The sequence below is a fragment of the Rhinopithecus roxellana genome, chromosome 7 (assembly GCF_007565055.1).
Source record: "Rhinopithecus roxellana isolate Shanxi Qingling chromosome 7, ASM756505v1, whole genome shotgun sequence".
In the NCBI taxonomy this organism is placed as follows: Eukaryota; Metazoa; Chordata; class Mammalia; order Primates; family Cercopithecidae; genus Rhinopithecus; species Rhinopithecus roxellana.
The window spans coordinates 49,919,030-49,937,509 of record NC_044555.1 but is presented as its reverse complement, the minus strand read 5'-3'; the positions used below and the strand labels follow the sequence as shown (position 1 = coordinate 49,937,509).

The 18,480-nt window shown below is 38.4% G+C and overlaps 1 protein-coding gene across 4 annotated transcripts in view; it reads right to left on the bottom strand.

The window, feature by feature from the left end:
- Window positions 1-18,480, bottom strand: part of ATP7A (ATPase copper transporting alpha) — a 175,711-nt gene that overhangs the window by 1,723 nt on the left and 155,508 nt on the right. For all 4 annotated transcript variants that reach the window (XM_030934230.1, XM_030934229.1, XM_030934231.1 and 1 more), the window contains 7 exons: window positions 15,853-16,047; window positions 13,979-14,161; window positions 11,713-11,929; window positions 6,560-6,706; window positions 4,704-4,846; window positions 2,653-2,856; window positions 2,012-2,129 (listed from right to left, as the gene is read on the bottom strand). In XM_030934230.1, coding sequence (XP_030790090.1) covers window positions 2,012-2,129; window positions 2,653-2,856; window positions 4,704-4,846; window positions 6,560-6,706; window positions 11,713-11,929; window positions 13,979-14,161; window positions 15,853-16,047 — 1,207 coding nt within the window. The remainder of the gene's footprint in view (window positions 1-2,011; window positions 2,130-2,652; window positions 2,857-4,703; window positions 4,847-6,559; window positions 6,707-11,712; window positions 11,930-13,978; window positions 14,162-15,852; window positions 16,048-18,480) is intronic.

The following is an 18,480-nucleotide window of genomic DNA, read 5'->3' as shown; positions in this document are numbered from 1 at the left end:
GAGTAGATAATACTAAACAGATTATCAATGTGTTTCTAACATATATACAAATCATTTCTTTATTTGATATTTCTTCAGCATGTATCCTCTTGGTGGTGGAGATTTTTGTTGTTGCCGTTTTTTCACTAATAGAGTGTTGCAGTTAACATTCTTGTACATGTCTCCACGTGCCCATGTCTGAGAGTTTCTGTAAGGTGTATACCTAGGGGTGAAACTACTGCGTCATAACATGGGCACATCTTCAACTTTACGTGGATACTCCTCAGTTGTTCTCCAAAGTGGTTGTAGTGATTCATAATCCAACCAATAGCGTATGGGAGTTCATGTTCTACAAACTCATCCACACTTGGTTTTGACAGACATAAGAATGTTTGCTCATATCATGAGGATGAAATAGACTTATACTTTTAACTTTTAATGTGCTTCTCTATATTTTTCTACTTTTTCTATGGTGATCATGTATTACTTGTATAATTATTTAAAAATTACTTGCTCCATGAATTAATCTTACTGGACTTAGACTGCTCTTTTGCTCTTTGTTCTCTCAGTATTTGTGTGTCCTTGCTGATAAACAGTTTTGTAATTGTTCTCATGTCATTTGATGTCTTTCCTTGGCCCTCAAACCAGAGAGAACAAGAAGAAAACGATAATTATTTCTTTTATGTCATCATTACTAACTCCTACCAGGTCCCTAAGTTTAGGAGATTCTCAGACACTTATTAAATAACTAAATTATTTTTTCTCAGTTATATTCCTTTGTTCACTCTCTCTCTCTCATCTGGTCTCTCAACCAAAAAAATACCACCTGACTATAATAGAATATTACATGAAGAGCAGAAAATTCTCTGTGTGCTACAATCACCACTATGTAACAAGACAAAAACTGATGCAGAATAAAAAAAAGACTAGAGGAAAATATACTTGTATAATTCTTTAAAAATCATTTGCTCCATGAATTAATCTTGCTAACAGTGTTTGTGTTTGGGTAGTCAGATTAAAGGTAAATCTGTTTAGAAAAAAATTAATTAATAAGCAAACAAATACATATCTCTGTGCAAATATGTGGAGAAAGAGATGAAGCAATGTGGCAAAATACTATCAGTTGGTGAGTTTAGGCGAAAGGCATACAGATTTTCATTGTACCATTTTTTTCAATGTTTTCGTAGGTTTGAATTTTTTTTTTTTTTTTTTGAGACAGAGTTTCGCTCTTGCTGCCCAGGCTGAAGTGCAATGGCACAATCTTGGCTCACCACAACCTCCGCCTCCTGGGTTCAAGCGATTCTACTGCCTCAGCCTTCCAAGTAGCTGAGATAACACACATGTGCCACCATGCCTGGCTAATTTTGTGTTTTTAGTAGAAACGGGGTTTCTCCATGTTGGTCAGGCTGGTCTCGAACTCCCAACCTCAGGTGATCTACCCATCTCGGCCTCCCAAAGTGCTGGGATTACAGGTATGAAGTTTGAAGTTTTTCAAAATACAAAGTTGAAGGCTGGGAGCAGTGGCTCACACCTGTAATCCCAACACTTCGGGAGGCCGAGGCAGGTGGATTACCTGAGGTCAGGAGTTCGAGACCAGCCTGGCCAACATAGTGAAACCCCGTCTATACTAAAAATACAAAAATTAGTAGGGTATTGTGGCGGGCACCTATAGTCCCAGTTACTCAGGAGGCTGAGGCAGGAGAACTGCTTGAACCCAGGAGGTGGAGGTTGCAGTGAGCCGAGATTGTACCACTGCACTCCAGCCTGGGCAGCAGAGTGAGACTCTGTCTCAAAAAAAAAAAAAAAAAAAAAAAAACTTGGAGGGGAAAAAAAAATAAATGCTTATATATTCTTAAGCTATAAGAAACATTACTGAAAATTAAAATGATTGATTTTAACATTACCTCTCACCATACCAGTAGGCTAGAAACAAAAACTAAGCTCAAAACTAATAGTAAGAAGACAGGCTTCCAATATGTTAGGTCCCTAATGACTTTAGTGGAAAAAGCAATACTAGTTAAGAGTCACATACCAGCAGCTATGGGAATTCCAACCAGATTATAAATTAGAGCAAAGACAAAATTTATCCGAATCCTCTTGACTGTCTTTCTTGATAAGTCAATACTTGCCACTACATCCAGAAGATCATTCTGGGAACAGAAATATTTGTGATATTAGTAAGAGACTCTAACTTAACCAGTAACTATTACATTTGATATTGTATATATTGAAGATTATGTCTACCTTAGGGTAATATGTGAATTAACTACAAATCTCAGATAATGCTAAAACTTGGACTCAGCTTCCGAAGGTGTTTTTCAAAAATTTTCCTCAGGGTTCTAAAAACACTTTTAGGGGTGTATGCTGGTACAAGGATTAAATCTACTTAAAATAATCTCAGCAACTATTTGTTGAAGATCATTTTATTCCAAATCCTCTTAAATCTTCTTCACTTTAGAAACTTACAATTTTCACTTGCTTATTAGCAGGGTTGAGAAAGTCAGGGGGTAAATTAGCATGACTTCCCATAATCCCACTCCATATTCTCAAACTCTTAATGGCCGATAGCATGGAACTTAAGACAGAATTGTTGTGCTCAATATACTTTATGACACTATCATTGACCATGAAGGGCAGTCTCATACTCTTCAAAGGTCAAGCAATGGCACTTACCCTTATCAAAACCACATCAGCTGCTTCAATGGCTACATCTGTGCCTGTGCCAATGGCAATTCCCACATTAGCCATTGCCAGAGCTGGGGAGTCATTGATTCCATCTCCCACCATTGCTACCCGTTTCCCCTCCTCTTGAAGTTGCTTCACTTTAGCAACCTTGTGAGAAGGTAGAACTTCAGCAAACACCTTAGTAATGCCAACCTATGTGATAAAAATAAACTCAATTCATTTCAAAAAATAATAATGAGTACCTGAAACATAACTGAGCAATAACAAGCCATCAGTTTTCACCCACAAGATGTCCACATTTTAAAAGACTGATAATATCTAGTGATAGCAAGGATGTGGATAAATGAGCTCTTTTATACACTGGTGGCTGGTGTGTAAATGGCGACTCTTTTTGGAGGGCATCTGGCAGCATCTATCAAAATGTGAGCATCATTTGGTCTAGCAATTCCACGTCTAACTCTATTTTGGACAAACTTGTACATGTACAGAAAGATACATGTCCAAAGTTGTCCATTATTGCCTTGTTTGCAAAAAGAAAATTTTCAAAACCACCCAAATGTCCATCGTTAGGGAAATGGTTAACTAAATTATGATACATCTATACCATGGAATTCAGTATAGAAAGAATAAAGTAACTTTTTTTTTTTTTTTTTTTGAGAGAGAGTCTTGCTCTGTCACCCAGGCTAGAGTGCAATGGTGCGATCTCAGCTGACTGCAACCTCCGCCTCCTGAGTTCAAGCGATTCTCCTGCCTCAGCCTCCTGAGTAGCTGGGATTACAGGCATGTGCCACCACACCCAGCTAATTTTTGTATTTTTAGTAGAGACAAGGTCCTACCATGTTGGCCAGGCTGGTCTCAAACTCCCGACCTCATGTATCTGCCGGCTTCAGCCTCCCAAAGTGCTGGGATTACAGGTGTGAACCAACGTACCCAGCCAAAATAACTTTTTATGTTCAGATATGGATGAAGCTCCAAAGTATATTGTTATATAAAAAAAGAAAACTACTGAATAATCTGTTCAAAATGATCTAACTGATGTTGAAAAGACCAGAATTATACTGTATATGTACTCTGTAGATGCACAGATATGCATATGAAAAAGTGGCAGTGTGGGGGGCAGTAGGACTGGACGGGGAGCATGGGGAAAAGAGGACAACATTTTTACTTTACATCCTTCTGTATTTTTTACATAAGAAGGTGTTAATAGGATGGGTGTGGTGGCTCACACCTATAATCCCCGCACTTTGGGAGGCCAAGAAGGCAGATCACCTGAGGTCGGAAGTTCACGACCAGCTTGACCAACATGGAGAAACACTGTGTCTACTAAAAATACAAAATTAGCCAGGCATGGTGGTGCATGCATGTAATCCTAGCTACTCGAGAGGCTGAGGCAAGAGAATCGCTTGAACCCAGGAGGCAGAGGTTGCGGTGAGCCGAGATTATGCCATTGCACTTTAGCCTGGGCAACGAGAGTGAAACTCTGTCTCAAGAAAAAAAAAAAAAAAGAATGTATTAAAAGATTACTTGCATTATTTATTAGAAGAGTGGAGAAGGCATTCCAAAATTAAAAAGATTGAAACATTTTAGAGGTAAGGCAAATGTGGGAGTCAGAAGCAGAAAAATGGTATGTCAAAGTGGCGCATTAGGAAAATAGTTCCATTGGTAGTGTTTAGGATGGACTAGAGAAGGATGTGTGTGGAGCTATTGCCGTGTTTCAGCCATGAGATCAGGAGAGCCCAGCTTAGGTTGGCAGCACTGGTAAAGAATATGAGCAACATTTCAAAGGACGCATCAACAGAAACTGATGTACAGTGTCACGCAAGCATCCCATGAACTAAGCAAATACCTTTTTACTTATAGCAGCAACACACAAAGCCCAAAGTCCTTCCAGCAAAGCATGGTAAATTTTCTTGAAGGAACTAGATAGGACAACTCAGTGATAATGAAAATAGTAGGTAATGTAAATTTCTTAGCATTTGAAGGCAAGACATAAAATGTATATCAATAATTAGAATTTATCACATACCCCTATCAATTACCTGAGAAGCAATAGATCTAGCTGTTTTACTGTTGTCTCCAGTCATCAGAACTACTTCTAAGCCCATAGATTTCAGAATATGGACAGCCAGTTCTGCTTCCGGCTTCACTGTGTCTGCAATGGCTATCAAGCCACACAGCTCATCTAATACAGGGGCAGCACAAAATAAGAGAACTTGGAATATGGTGAAAGCAGAATAACATTTTGACTTGAAATTTCAGAATGAAATGAATTTTCTTAAGTAAAGTTGTTCAGGGGGGCATGGCTTAACTTAAAATATCTCTGAGCCCACACAGATTTATACTACAATACTACAAACTCTGTAACAAGTCTCCACATTTGGTTATGAAAATTTCAGAGTGAGGTAGGGGTTACTAATAAAGTAATCATAGGGAAATATAAAGAGAGACCTTACTGGATATTAGAAGACCCATTTTGTTCCTTAGAAAGGTATTTGCCAATAGCCTCAAACACTTTATCTAATGTAAAGGCAAATGAAACTGAAGACTAATACTTTTTTTCTTTTTAAGGTACAGGGTGGGCAGAGAGAGACAAAATGGGTACTTTATAGTGGGAAAAATATTACCACAAATTTTATTATTTTATTCTATTTACAAAAGTAAAATGGTATTCTCTTCTTCCCAGACCTAAAAAGGCCATCCTTCATACTTAGCAAACATAAACGTTGAGTGGAATTAATCTCACAAATAGAAATTTACCCTAAGAAATAATTGAACAAAATAAAGCACATACAACCTCAAAGATATTTATTGTAGCGTCACTTACAATAGTGAAGGAATAGTCTAAATTTCCAACAAGAGGGGAATGATTATAGTGTGTAAGATTGATAAATTATGTAGTGTTACAGTAAAATTATATAGCAACATTAGAAAGCATTAAGTAAAATAAAGCATAATAAAATCATATGTGTACAAGTGATTTTAACTTTATTGAGGTAAAATTTACTTACAATAAAATCTAGCCAATAAAAAATGGTATATGTACTAATACTGTAATTCTGCAAACACACACACATTTCTTTCTTTTTTTAAAATTTTATTTGTTATTATTATTATTATACTTTAAGTTCTAGGGTACATGTGCACAACGTGCAAGTTTGTTACATATGTATACATGTGCCATGTTGGACACACACATTTCAAGACAACTAGGAATAGAATATACAAAATTAAAACTGATATTGTGTGCCAGGCGTGGTGGCTCACGCCTGTAATCCCAGCACTTTGGGAGGCCAAGGCGGGCGGATCACCTGAGGTCAGGAGTTCAAGACCAGCCTGGCTAACATGGTGAAAGCCGGTGTCCACTAAAAATACAAACAATTAGCAGGGCATGGTGGCATGCGCCTGTAATCCCAGCTACTCAGGAGGCTGAGACAGGAGAATCACTTGAACCCAGGAGGTGGAGGTTGCAGTGAGCCGAGATCGCACTATTGCAATCCAGCCTGGGCAACAAGAGCGAAACTCCGTCTCAAAAACAAACAAACAAACAAAACCAAAGAAACAAACAAACAAAAAACCTGACATTGTATTAGGATGATGGGATTATGAATATTATTTTACTTTGCTATTATTTTACTGTTGTTATTTTTAGGTTTTAAAAAATCCTTGATTAGCCTTTATTTAAAATATAGGCTAGGGAAGAAAGTAACAAAGGCAGGTAAATGCGAGATAATTTTAAATTAATCAGTAATAATCATGTATTGTTGACATTTTCACTTTGCATTAAAGATGCTTTTGAATAACCCTCATAGTTCAGAGGTCTCTCGAAAATATATAAATTAATAAAACAATAACAAATCATAACATTGAGTTATAGCGTACTTATGGAAAACCTTACCATCAACTGCTACTAATACAGCAGTCCGACCTTTTTTCTCATGTTCAGTCATGAAATCATCTACATCGTTATTAATGACAAGACCATTTCTAATCATCCACTCCCGGTTACCAATGAGGACTTTATACTGTTGAGCATTAAGAGCATCTGAAAGTAGACACAGAAATAACATTTAGTAAGTTCAATTAATCTTTATAAAAACCCATGAAGCAAGTTCTTCCTGTCTAATCTTGCACAGTCACTACATTGTATTGTTCCTTGAACATAGCCTCCAACAGTGATGTTCAAATTTTCTGAGAACATACTCCGCTCTTCCATGTCTCTGGGCCTTTGCACACATTGCTGCCTTCATCTGAAATGTCCTTATCCCTCCTCTCCAGACAGCAAACTCCATCACATTCTTCAAGAGCCAGTTCAAATATTACTTTCTGGTGAGGCTTTCCCTTCGACCTTCCACAACAATTCAATCAAATTTAAAAATACTGTGCATCAGGAGCTGAATGTGGCTAGATGAACATGTATAATCATGCTGACATCTCATTTTCTTTAAGTGGGCCCTTGGTGCTATCTGGCAACTTCACTGTATTTCCCTAGTCCATTCATTCTCCATTTCTTCTAGATGGCTATTTCATACCTTCTCATCTCCCTTCAAATCTCCAACTTCTCCTGCCCCATCCTAATACCAGATGATGACTCTGTTTTCTACTTCAGAAAGAAAATAGAAGCAATCAGAAAAGAACTTCCACAGCTCTCATTGACACATTCACTCAACTACCTGTGCCTCCTGTGTCTGTGTATCTAGCTTCCCTTCTGTTATTATAAACTGATTCTGCTCCTAATTTAAGGCCAACCTTTCTACTTGTGCACTAGACACCTGCCTCCTTTGCCTATTCTAGAACACCTCTCCAACAATTCTCCCTGTCCACTCCTATACAACTTTTCTCTGCTGTACACTGTCCTATCTTAAAAAAAAACAAAAAAAAGAAACAAACAAACAAAAAAACCTCTCTTGATCTCACCCACCTCTGTAGCTACCACATTTATCTGCTTCTGTACATAGCAAAACTTCCCAAAAGTATCTCTATTGGCTGTCTCCAATAAATATCTTCCCATTCTCTTGTGAATCTACTCCATTTATTGGGGTAGTCAAAAGCTTTATGCTTTTGACTCAAGTACTCCAGTGAATTATTACAGCCAGTGATCTTTACTTTAATTCTCAGTCTTCATCTTACTTGTCCTATTAGCAGAATTTAACACAGCTGTTCACTCCCTCCTGGAAATACTTTCTTCATTTGGCTTCTAGGATACCACATTCTTAGGGGTTACCTCCTCATTGGCCCCTTCTTGGCCTTCTTTGCCCATCCCTCCTCATCTCACTAACTTCTTAATTTATAGTGCTGCAGGATTCAGTACTTAACTCTTTCCCTTTATCTACTCTCACACCTTGGGGTTCTAATCCAGTCTCATGGCTTTAAATACCACTGCAGTCCAAGAGAACTTTCTGTGATATTAGAAATGTTCTGTATCTGCTATGTTTAATACAATAGCCACCAACACAGAGATGTGGCTATTGAGCACTGAAATGGGGCTAGTATGACTGAAATATGAATTTTAAATTAAATTAAATGTAAATTAACTAATTTAAAGAGTCACATGTAGTTAGTGGCTATTTTCCTAGACACCTAAGCAGAGGACTCCCAAATCTATCTCTCTGATCCAGTCTGTTTCCTGGAACTCCAAACTTACGTAGCCAACTGCTTACTTGGTATTTCCATTTATATGATATCTCCACCTGGGATATCTCTAATAGGTACTCAAACTTAACATGTACGAAACTGAACTCCAGATCTTTTTCCCAATACTGTCCCTCCTATGGGATCCCCCATCTTATTTAAATGATAACTCCATCCTTCTGCTTAGGCCACAAACCTTGGCGTAATTCCTGACTCCTGTTTCTCTCATACACCATATATATCCAACCCATGAGAAAAATCTGTGGCTCTCCTTTTAAGACACATCTAGAATTCTACCATTTCTTACAACCTCTACTATACTGGTCCAAGCTACCATTATATATCACCTCGATTATGACAACGTCCACCAACTCATCTCACTGCTTCTGCCCTTGCCCCCCATCCCCAAAAGATTCTCTCCTGCCTCAGCCTCCTGAGTAGCTGGGATTACAGGTGCCTGCTACCACGCCCGACTAATTTTTATATTTTTAGTAGACATGGGGTTTCACCATGTTGGCCAGGTTGGTCTCGAACTCCTGACCTCAAGTGATCCACCCGCCTCAGCCTCCCAAAGTGCCAGGATTACAGGCATGAGTCACTGCACCTAGTTTACTTTTAAAATGTTAAGTCAGATTGATTTTGCCAGTCTTCCACTCAAAACTGTCAGATTGGTTTTGTCCTTACATATCTAGTCCCAAACCACCTCTATGACCTTGTCTTATACCCCTTGCCCACCCATTTACTCTGCACTTGTCACAGTGTTCTCCTTTCTATTCCTCAAACAAGTCAAGCACACTCCTGACTAAAGGCTTTGGTACTTACTATTTCTCCTGCCTGGAATGTTCTTGCCACAGAAATCCACATAGCTTTTTCTCTCATCCCCTCAGATCTTCGTTCAAACACTACCTTCTCAGTGAGGCCTACCCTGATCACTCTATATGAAGCAGAACCCACTACTCCCAGCACCCCTATACCCCTTGCCCCACTTAATTTTTCTCCATAGCACTATCTCCATAGGACTTATTATATTTTCTTATTTATTTGCTTACTCTCTTGTGTTCTTCCACCAAGAATGTAAGCTCCATGAAATAAGAACTTAGTTTATCTTGTTTACTGCTGATTCTTTAGTGCCTTCAACAGTGCATGACACACAGTAGGTGCTCAATAAAAGCTGTCAAATGAATTTCCTATTTGTCAGTGTGCTTGATACTAGAAGTTCATAGACAAATAATAAAGAAGTCACAGACTAGTAGAAATAGGCAGGTAAATAAATAATTATCATACACTGTCCTAATACAATAACAGAGATTAAGTACAGTTATGATTCAGGAAGAAGAGCAAATATGTCTGCCAATACATGTCAGTCAATGAAGGTGTCACTGAAGAGAGAGACATAAACTGGGTCTTGAAAGATAAGCATAAGTTCACGAGGTAGATTCCATTTGTGAACAAGAACATTACATAGAGAAAATGGTAAATGAAATGATCTAATAAGCAGGAAATGACACACCGTAAGGAAGAACTGTAAGTAGTTAGGTAGGGATGGAACATGGAGTACATATGCGGTAGTGGAAAAAGACAAGATGAGTGATGCAGGGAGGCAGGAGACATATCATGGGGAACAGATCTTAAACAAAGTACAGAGAGACTGGACTTTGTCCAGTAGGAAAGAGAGAACCATTCAAGCTGGGATCCTTAACAGAGACCCGTGGATGGGTTTCAGGATACATGTGCATCTCTTGAAACAAAAATTTTCTGAGGGGTGGGCCCAAGCTTTCATCATATTCCTCCAAAGGTCTATGGCTCAAAAACAGCTTATAAACCACTGTAATAAAAGCTATTGATCAGAAAGTGATATGACTAGATTTGCATGCTAGCAAAATCACTCAGGCACGAATGGGGAGGGAGGTATTGGAACACTTAGTTGGGTAGATCATGTTTTGGGGGCAGATAGATAGATCAGCATGGAGCCAAGGAAACAGGACTTGGCTAAAGATATGGATTTTGGAGTGATAGTGGAAGTCTGTGGGTGGTAGAATAAGTGATGAGCATGAATAAAATTGTACAGAGAGAGTATGTATTATAAAATGAGAAAAAGACAAAGAACAAAACCCTGACGACATACTCTACATTTGAAAGCAAGAGAAATGAGGAACCAAAGGATAATTAAAAGGAACAGCCAGGGGTGCAGTGGCTTACACCTGTAATCCTAGCACTTTGAGAGGCTGAGGTGGGTGGATCACTTGAGGTCAGGAGTTTGAGACCAGCCTGGCTAACATGGTGAAACCCCATCTCTACTAAAAATACAAAAAATTAGCCAGGCGTGGCGGCACGCACTTGTAATCCTAGCTTCTTGGGGGCTGAAGCAGGAGAACTGCTTGAACCCAGGAGGCAGAGGTTGCAGTGAGCTGAGATCGCACCACTGCACTCCAGCCTGGGTGACAGAGCAAGACCCCTTTTTGGAAAAAAAAAAAAAAAAAAAAAAAAAAAAGGAACAGCCAGGGAGGTGAGAGGAGAATCTAAACAAAGCAGGGTCATGGAATCATCCCTTAGGAAGGAAGGGATGGTCAACATTGTCAAATATCTTAATGAGGTCGTGCAGGATGAGGACTGAAAAGTGACCACTGGAGAGAGCACTGAGGTCAACAGTCATCAGTTAACTTAGAAAGAATGGATTCAGTAGTATGGATGGGGGAGAAGCCAGACTGCAATGAACTGAGGCCTGACTGTGGAGTAAGTGAATTCAACAAACCTAGATTACCCTTTCTAGAAATTTGATATAAAAGAAAAAGACAGAATCTATATGGGAATATAGATGGGAAAGGACAAAATCTAGATGGGAATATAGTGATTTTGATGGAAGAAATATTTATATGTTTAGGAGAAGAAACCAAAACAGAAAGAGATGAAAAGTGAAGAAGCAAGGAGACCTAACAGAAAGAGGGAGGTCCCTGATGAATCAAGAGAGGGTGGGATCTAGATGAAGGGATTCATTAGGCAAGATGAAGGATACTGCTTTCTCTGAAAAAAGGAATGATTCTGGGCAAAAATACGTAAGAACACATGACCAAGAACCATAATTTTCTGTATAAAAAATAAGATAATTTGCAGAGGGGACAAAGGAGAGGGTGACAGGATCTTGTGAAAGATAGAAAAGGTTTGGAGTAGTTGTAGTGAGAAAAGAATGATCATGGATAATCAGCTAAGGCTAGACCTCATCACCCTATGGTGGTGTTAATGACCACAGTTGGGAAATGTTCTTGACTAATTTGAATGATCAGAAGGCATAGGGTAAAACTGACTTGAGGACATGAAATTATGATGCCAATTTTTGTTTCTTCTATAACAGTTCAGCGTTAAAAAGTTAGCCATATGTTCATAATTGCCCCATAATTGGTACTACAAAGAAAATTAGCTTACTTGAGATCTGGGCATCAATAATCATGGAAGACGAAGTTGATGACTGTTCATTACTGGCATCAATTTGAACCAGGGATGCATTTTTAATATTATTGTCCTCTATATTCCAGTTATTCTTATGTAGCAAGCCTTCAATATTGGTGACTTTACAGCTAATACCACAGCCTGGCACAACTTGGAAATCTATGCAGGTACCCAAGGTTTCAGTGTCCAGTTCCTAGCAAACAGAAACAAAAGGATTTCCTCTACTGTTCTGATAATGCAAGGTCATTTATTAGGACAATAAAAGATAACATCAAGTTAATTCTAAATGTTTAAAATAAAATTGTCACTTATTGCCTACTTGACAGTGGATTTTGATAAGGACAAAGGAATAGAGCATCAAACATAATATTCAAAGTTACAGAAGTGCCTCAAAATCTTTGTTTTGGCCAGGTGCAGTGGCTCACACCTGTAATTCCAGCCGAAGAAACCGGCTAGGAAGCCAAGGTGGGCAGATTACCTGAGGTCAAGAGTTTGGGACCAGGCTGGCCAACATGGTGAAACCCTGTCTCTACTAAAAGTACAAAAAAAATTAGCCAGGTGTGGTGGTGCACACCTGTAATCTCAGCTACTAGGGAGGCTGAGGTGGGAGAATCGCTTGAACCCAGGAGGTGGAAGTTGCAATGAGCCGAGATTGCGCTATTGCACTCCAGCCTGGGTGACAGAGAGAGACTCTGTCTCAAAAAAAAAAAAAAAAAAAAAAAAAAAAAAAATCCTTGTTTTAATCCCACTCTCTAAAATTTATAGAAAACATGGAAAGCTTATCAGTATTCTCTGCTCTTTCCAGTAGATAATTACAAATTAAAATTTTAATTCTATAGTCAAGTCAGGTTTTCTATTCAATACAGGGCAACAAAGGGTAACAAAGTATATGGCCTTTAGTTACCAGAGGCTCTCCATCTGCTCTCTAGTCTACGTCTTTAGTAAGCCGAAAAGTTCTGGGGGCTCTCATTGTTTCCTAGCTCTTTATAGCTTCATCCTCTCTGCTGTTTGATTTTGGTGTAAGGAAGCCAGGTCAGTAACAGGTAATAGGTAAAAGGGAAAGAACAAATAAATAAATGGCAACACCAATGGTAGAAACTGCCACATTTTAAGTGTAAAATTAGTGTGAGACAATTCATAAAGAACTCATGCAAATGAATAAGAAAAAGACAAACAATTCTGTGGAAAAATAGGTCACGGATACAAACAGGTTAGAGGAAAAGAAATTCAAATGGCCAATAAATACATAAAAAGATGCTCAACCTTATTCATAATTAAGGAAATGCAAAGCAAACCATCAAGTAAATAGTTTTTCACCCAGTACATTGAGAAAATAAAAATAAAGTGTCAGTAAGAATGTGGGGAAATGAGCACTCATAACTTTTGGTGCAGGTATAAATTGGTATAACCCCTCATGGGTATTGGTAATCCTCATCATATGGGTATTGGTAAGATTCATCAAAATTTAACTGCATACATCCTTTGACTTAGCAATTGCATTGATAGGCATTTAATGTAGAGACAGACTTGCAAAAACTAATAAGGATGTTGAGTGTATACTGTAAAAGCCAAAAAAACCAAACAATCACATTATAGAGTACAATATAGCCATTAAAAACAATAAGGCAGATCTGCATTTCCGGATAGGAAAATTCACTTAATAAAACAAAAAAGCAAGGTAACAAAGATTGATCATTGTATGACCTTTCTGTATAAAGTTTAAAATATGATAAATACATATATGTGGCTATATGCATTAAAAACTGTTAACAGATGCACACCTTTATGACTATACTAAAATTATTGAATTGTACACTTTAAAAATGTGAACTTTATAGTACATGAATTATATTTCAATAAAGCTGTCATTTTAAAAGACTTAATAGATTAACAGTTGTTAAACTTTGGAGAAAGGAATTATGGAAGGGGGCAGGGAATGAGGTTTACAATTTTCAATATGTAATTCTCTGAACTATCTGAATTGTCCTACCACAAATATGTATAACTTCTATTTTAATCTTTTTGTCAACAGGAGTTATCTGTGTGATAGGATTATAGTTCATTTGTTTTCACCTGTATACTTATCTGTATGAAGAAATGAGTTACATACAATTAAATGAGAAAATACAAGTCTTTTTAGTTTCATACCAACTATATATGCAAATCAAACACCAGTCTGGATTTGATCCGGGGAATTCCTACAGGAGATGACTACATTAATAAACAAGAGGAAAAAATGTACCTGTCTGCAGTATTTGGTTATGGCTGCTCCTAGAGGGTGTTCACTGTTACTTTCAGCAGTTCCCACAATGGCCAAGATTTTATGGTGTGATATTCTGTTACTTTCCGTTAGAAGCTTTACTTGATTCACTACTGGGGTTCCATGAGTAATGGTTCCAGTCTTATCAAATACCACTACCTTTACCTGTAAGAAAATTAAGATACAATGACTTGATGATCCTCCACATCACCTTTCCAGAAATAACAAAAAGGTCTGTTTTGACAAACAGATGACTATTTAGTTTCTTAGTAAACTGACCTTTGACTTAATTTGACTTAAAAAACTGATGGTCTTTGGGAAAATAAAAGAAGAAATACTCTTAGTTACACATAATAGCTCTCCTCTGCCAATGTTGAACTGTTTGTTCATACTGAATGACTGTGAATATATGTTAAACAACCAGAGCTAATTTTTAAGGGTTGACCGTTAACAGGTAATTAAGAGACGCCTCTGGTGCCTCAAGGTAAAAAAGAAAAGGCTTTCAATACTAATGAATTATAGATCTGATGGGAAAATCTAGGCAGTAGGGAAATGATTATAAGAATAAAGGTAAATGGCCAGGTGCAGTGGTTCAAGCCTATAATACCAGCACTTTCAGAGGCCGAGGTGGACGGATCACCTGAGGTCAGGAGATCGAGACCAGCCTGGCCAACATGGTGAAACCCCATCTCTACCAATAATAAAAAGTTAGCTGGGCATGGTGGTGCATGCCTGTAATCCCAGCTACTCAGGAGGCTGAGGCAGGAGAATCGTTGGAACTTGGTGGGTGGAGGTTGCAATAAGCCGAGATCGCACCACTGCACTCCAGCCTGGGCCATAGAGCAAGACTTCATCTCAAAAAAAAAAAAAAAAAAGAAAAGAAAGAAAGAAAGAAAAAATAAACCAACAAAGTATGATTCTGGACAGGGGAAAAAATAGCTATCTCGGCTCACTGCAACCCCCGCCTCCCGGGTTCAAGCAATTCTCCTGCCTCAGTCTCCTGAGTAGTTGGGATTACAGGCATGCTACCTTGCCCAGCTAATTTTTGTATTTTTAGTAGAGATGGGGTTTCACCATGTTGGTCAGGCTGGTCAGACCTCGTGATCCGCCTGCCTCAGCCTCCCAAAGTGCTGGGATTACAGGCATGAGCCACTGCACCAGGCTAGTCTTGCAACTTTTAATTTTGAAATTATATCAAATTTTTAAATGTCTATAAAAATTACTAGCCTGTATTCTCTGGCTAGGTGAGTTTCCAGATTTGTTCTAAGATATGTTCTATGTTTACTACATACTTATGTATATAGCTTACATCCTCATAATAAGAACATACTAGTAGAAACATGGTTTTAGTTGAAGTCATGTAGCCTTGAGATGATTATGGAAAGCATAATATGAGATCAGAGATAGGATTATATTCCTAAAGTCATAGCTGCAAACTGTCGGCTGGTGGCAGCAAAGGCAAAGAAACGGCACTGTAATTGAAGGTCCCAGTAAAGAAAACAAGTCACACACAAATAAGAAGGCTGCTAGAGTTTGGCAAATTTTCCTGGGCAAATACCTATTCTGTCTTTCTGCCATAAAGACTAGTCTAGTCTGAGCTAGGATAGGAGTCCAGGTTTTCCATATTAGGGTCTGCTCTAATAGAATAGGCCTGGAGTAGTTTTAGGGATCTTAGGTAACTAAGGCCAATCTGGAGCAGAACCAAAATAACACCTTTCCTGCCTCAAATCTCTGGATAGTCCTAGAAGCAACTCAGCTCATGGACCACAGAGAAGTAATTTAGGAGTATGTGTTTCTCAACTGGGGTGATACTGATAATTTGGTGGGACAAGTTTTAGTTCTGGGGACTGTCTTACCTTATGAGCCATCTCCAATGGCTCTCCACCTTTTATTAATATGCCATTTTGAGCACCTACTCCTGTACCCACCATCACAGCAGTTGGAGTGGCCAGTCCCAGTGAACAGGGACATGCAATACACAGAACTGTGATAGAGGCTTGGAAAGCAAATCGTATTATCGTTTCTGTTCGGGAGATACTTCTATTGTAGCCCTTTAGAAGAAAGGCATAAATTTTCGTTATTAATTTAGAGCTGTACAAAACAAAAGAAACAAAACTTAACACTATTCAAATAAAACCACAATTTAAAAAGTGACATATCCTACCTAGCTACCTACATATATTTTTTAGTTACAGGTAAGAAAACACTTTCTTTCTTTTATGAACATAAGAAATTAGGACATACTGAGATTCTAGAATTACAAACTATGGACTGAATATAAGGGCTCCATATTGAAAATGAATGTTTTTATTAGAGATCTTCAGAAATAGCTGCAAATGTGAAACATAATTTTCAAAAAATTTGATACTGAATAAACAGAAGTCTCAATCTCTGTATAGTAAAATCATAAATCTGCCTTTCACACTATTCTTGAAAGACAATGAAAAAGAATCACATGGCATGCAAAGGGACCTTAGTCATATTTCAACAAAATTCTTTTGGACATAACAATGTAAACCAACTATATCTGCTAATTAAACTCTTAGTGACGTTCAGTGTTCGCTCATGTGGGAAAAATATAATTGGTAGTTTTAGAAGAAATTTAAGACATCCTGAACTCATGAGAAAAATTCCTGAAGGAAACACATTCCAAGCTACTTGACGGCCTGTGCACTGGCTCATATCTGTAATCCCAGTGCTTTGGGAGGCTAAGGCAGGAGGATCATTTGAGGCCAGGAGTTTGAGATCATCCTGGGCAACATGGTAAGACCTCATCTCTACAAAAAAAATTTTTCTTTAGTCAGGCATGGCCGGGCATGGTGGCTCACGCCTGTAATCCCAGCACTTTGGGAGGCCAAGGCGGGTGGATCACCTGAGGTCAGGAATTCAAGACCTGCCTGGCCAACATGGTGAAACCTCATCTCTATTAAAAATGCAAAAATTAGCTGGGCATGGTGACACATGCCTGTAATCCCAGCTACTTGGGAGGCTGAGGCACAAGAATTGCTTGAACCTGGAAGGCAGCGGTTGCAGTGAGCCGAGATCATGCCACTGCACTCCAGCCCGGGCGTCAAGAGCAAAACTCGATCTCAAAAAAAAAAAAAAACACAAAACATTAGCCAGGGATGGTGGTGCATGCCTGTAGTTGCAGCTACTCAGGAGGCTAAGGTAAGAGAATCGCTTAAGCCCAGAAGTTTGAGGCTACAGTGAGCCATGATTGCACCACTGCATTACTGCTGGGGCAACAGAGTGAGACCCTGTCTCAAAAAAAAAAAAAAAAAAAAAAAAAAACCAAAAAAAAAAAAACTTCTCGACAATCCTTTTGTTCAGTGTGTACTAAACAGACATGAATCATTTAAAGAAACTTTTTAATATTACAGTAATGGGCTGGACATGGTGGCTCATGTCTGTAATCTCATATAATAATACCATATATTGAATAGGGTGTCCTTTCCCCATTGTTTGTTTTTATCAACTTTGTTGAAGATCAGTTGATTGTAGGTGTGTGGCTTTATTTCTGGGTTCTCTATTTTGTTCAATTGATTTACATGTCTATTTTTGTATCAATACCATGCTGTTTTGTTTACTACAGCCTTTTAGTATAATTTGAAGTCAGGTAATGTGATGCCTCTAGTTTTATTCTTTTTGCTTAGGATTGCTTCAGCTATTTAGATTCTTTTTCCATATTAATTTTAGGATTGCTTTTTTAAATTCTGTGACAGAGGACATTAGTTTTATAGGAATTGTGTTGAATCTATAGATTGCTTTGGACAGTATGGTAGTTTTAATAATGTTAATGCTTCCAATCCATGGGCATGGAATGTTTTTCCATTTGTTTGTGTCCTCTTCAATTTCTCTCATCAGTTTTTTATGGTTCTCTTTGTAGAGATCTTTCACCTCCTTGGTTAAATGTATTCCTAGGTATGTTCTGTGTGTGACTATTGTAAATGGGATTGAGTTCTTGATTTGGTTCTCAAGTTGGACACTGTTGGTGTATAGAAATGTTAATAATTTTTGTATGTTGATTTTATATCCTGAAACTTTACTGAAGTAGTTTATCTGGTCTGGGAGTCTTTTGGAGAAATCTTTATGGTTTTCTAGGTATAGAATCATGTCATCAGGAATAGAGATAATTTTTTTTTTTTCGAGATGGAGTTTTGCTCTTGTTGCCCAGGCTCCAGTGCAATGGCGCAATCTAGGCTCAGTGAAACCTCCACCTCCTGGGTTCAAGTGATTCTCCTGCCTCAGCCTCCCAAGTAGCTGGGATTACAGGCATGCGCCACCATGCCCAGCTAATTTTTGTATTTTGAGTAGAGACAGGGTTTCACCATGTTGGCCAGGCTGGTCTTGAACTCCCGACCTCAGGTGATCTACCTGTCTTGGCCTCCCAAAGTGCTGGGATTACAGGCATGAGCCACCACACCTGGGAGAAATGCATTACCTTCATTGTTTACCCAAAATTTATTCAGGAGTTGGTTGTTTAG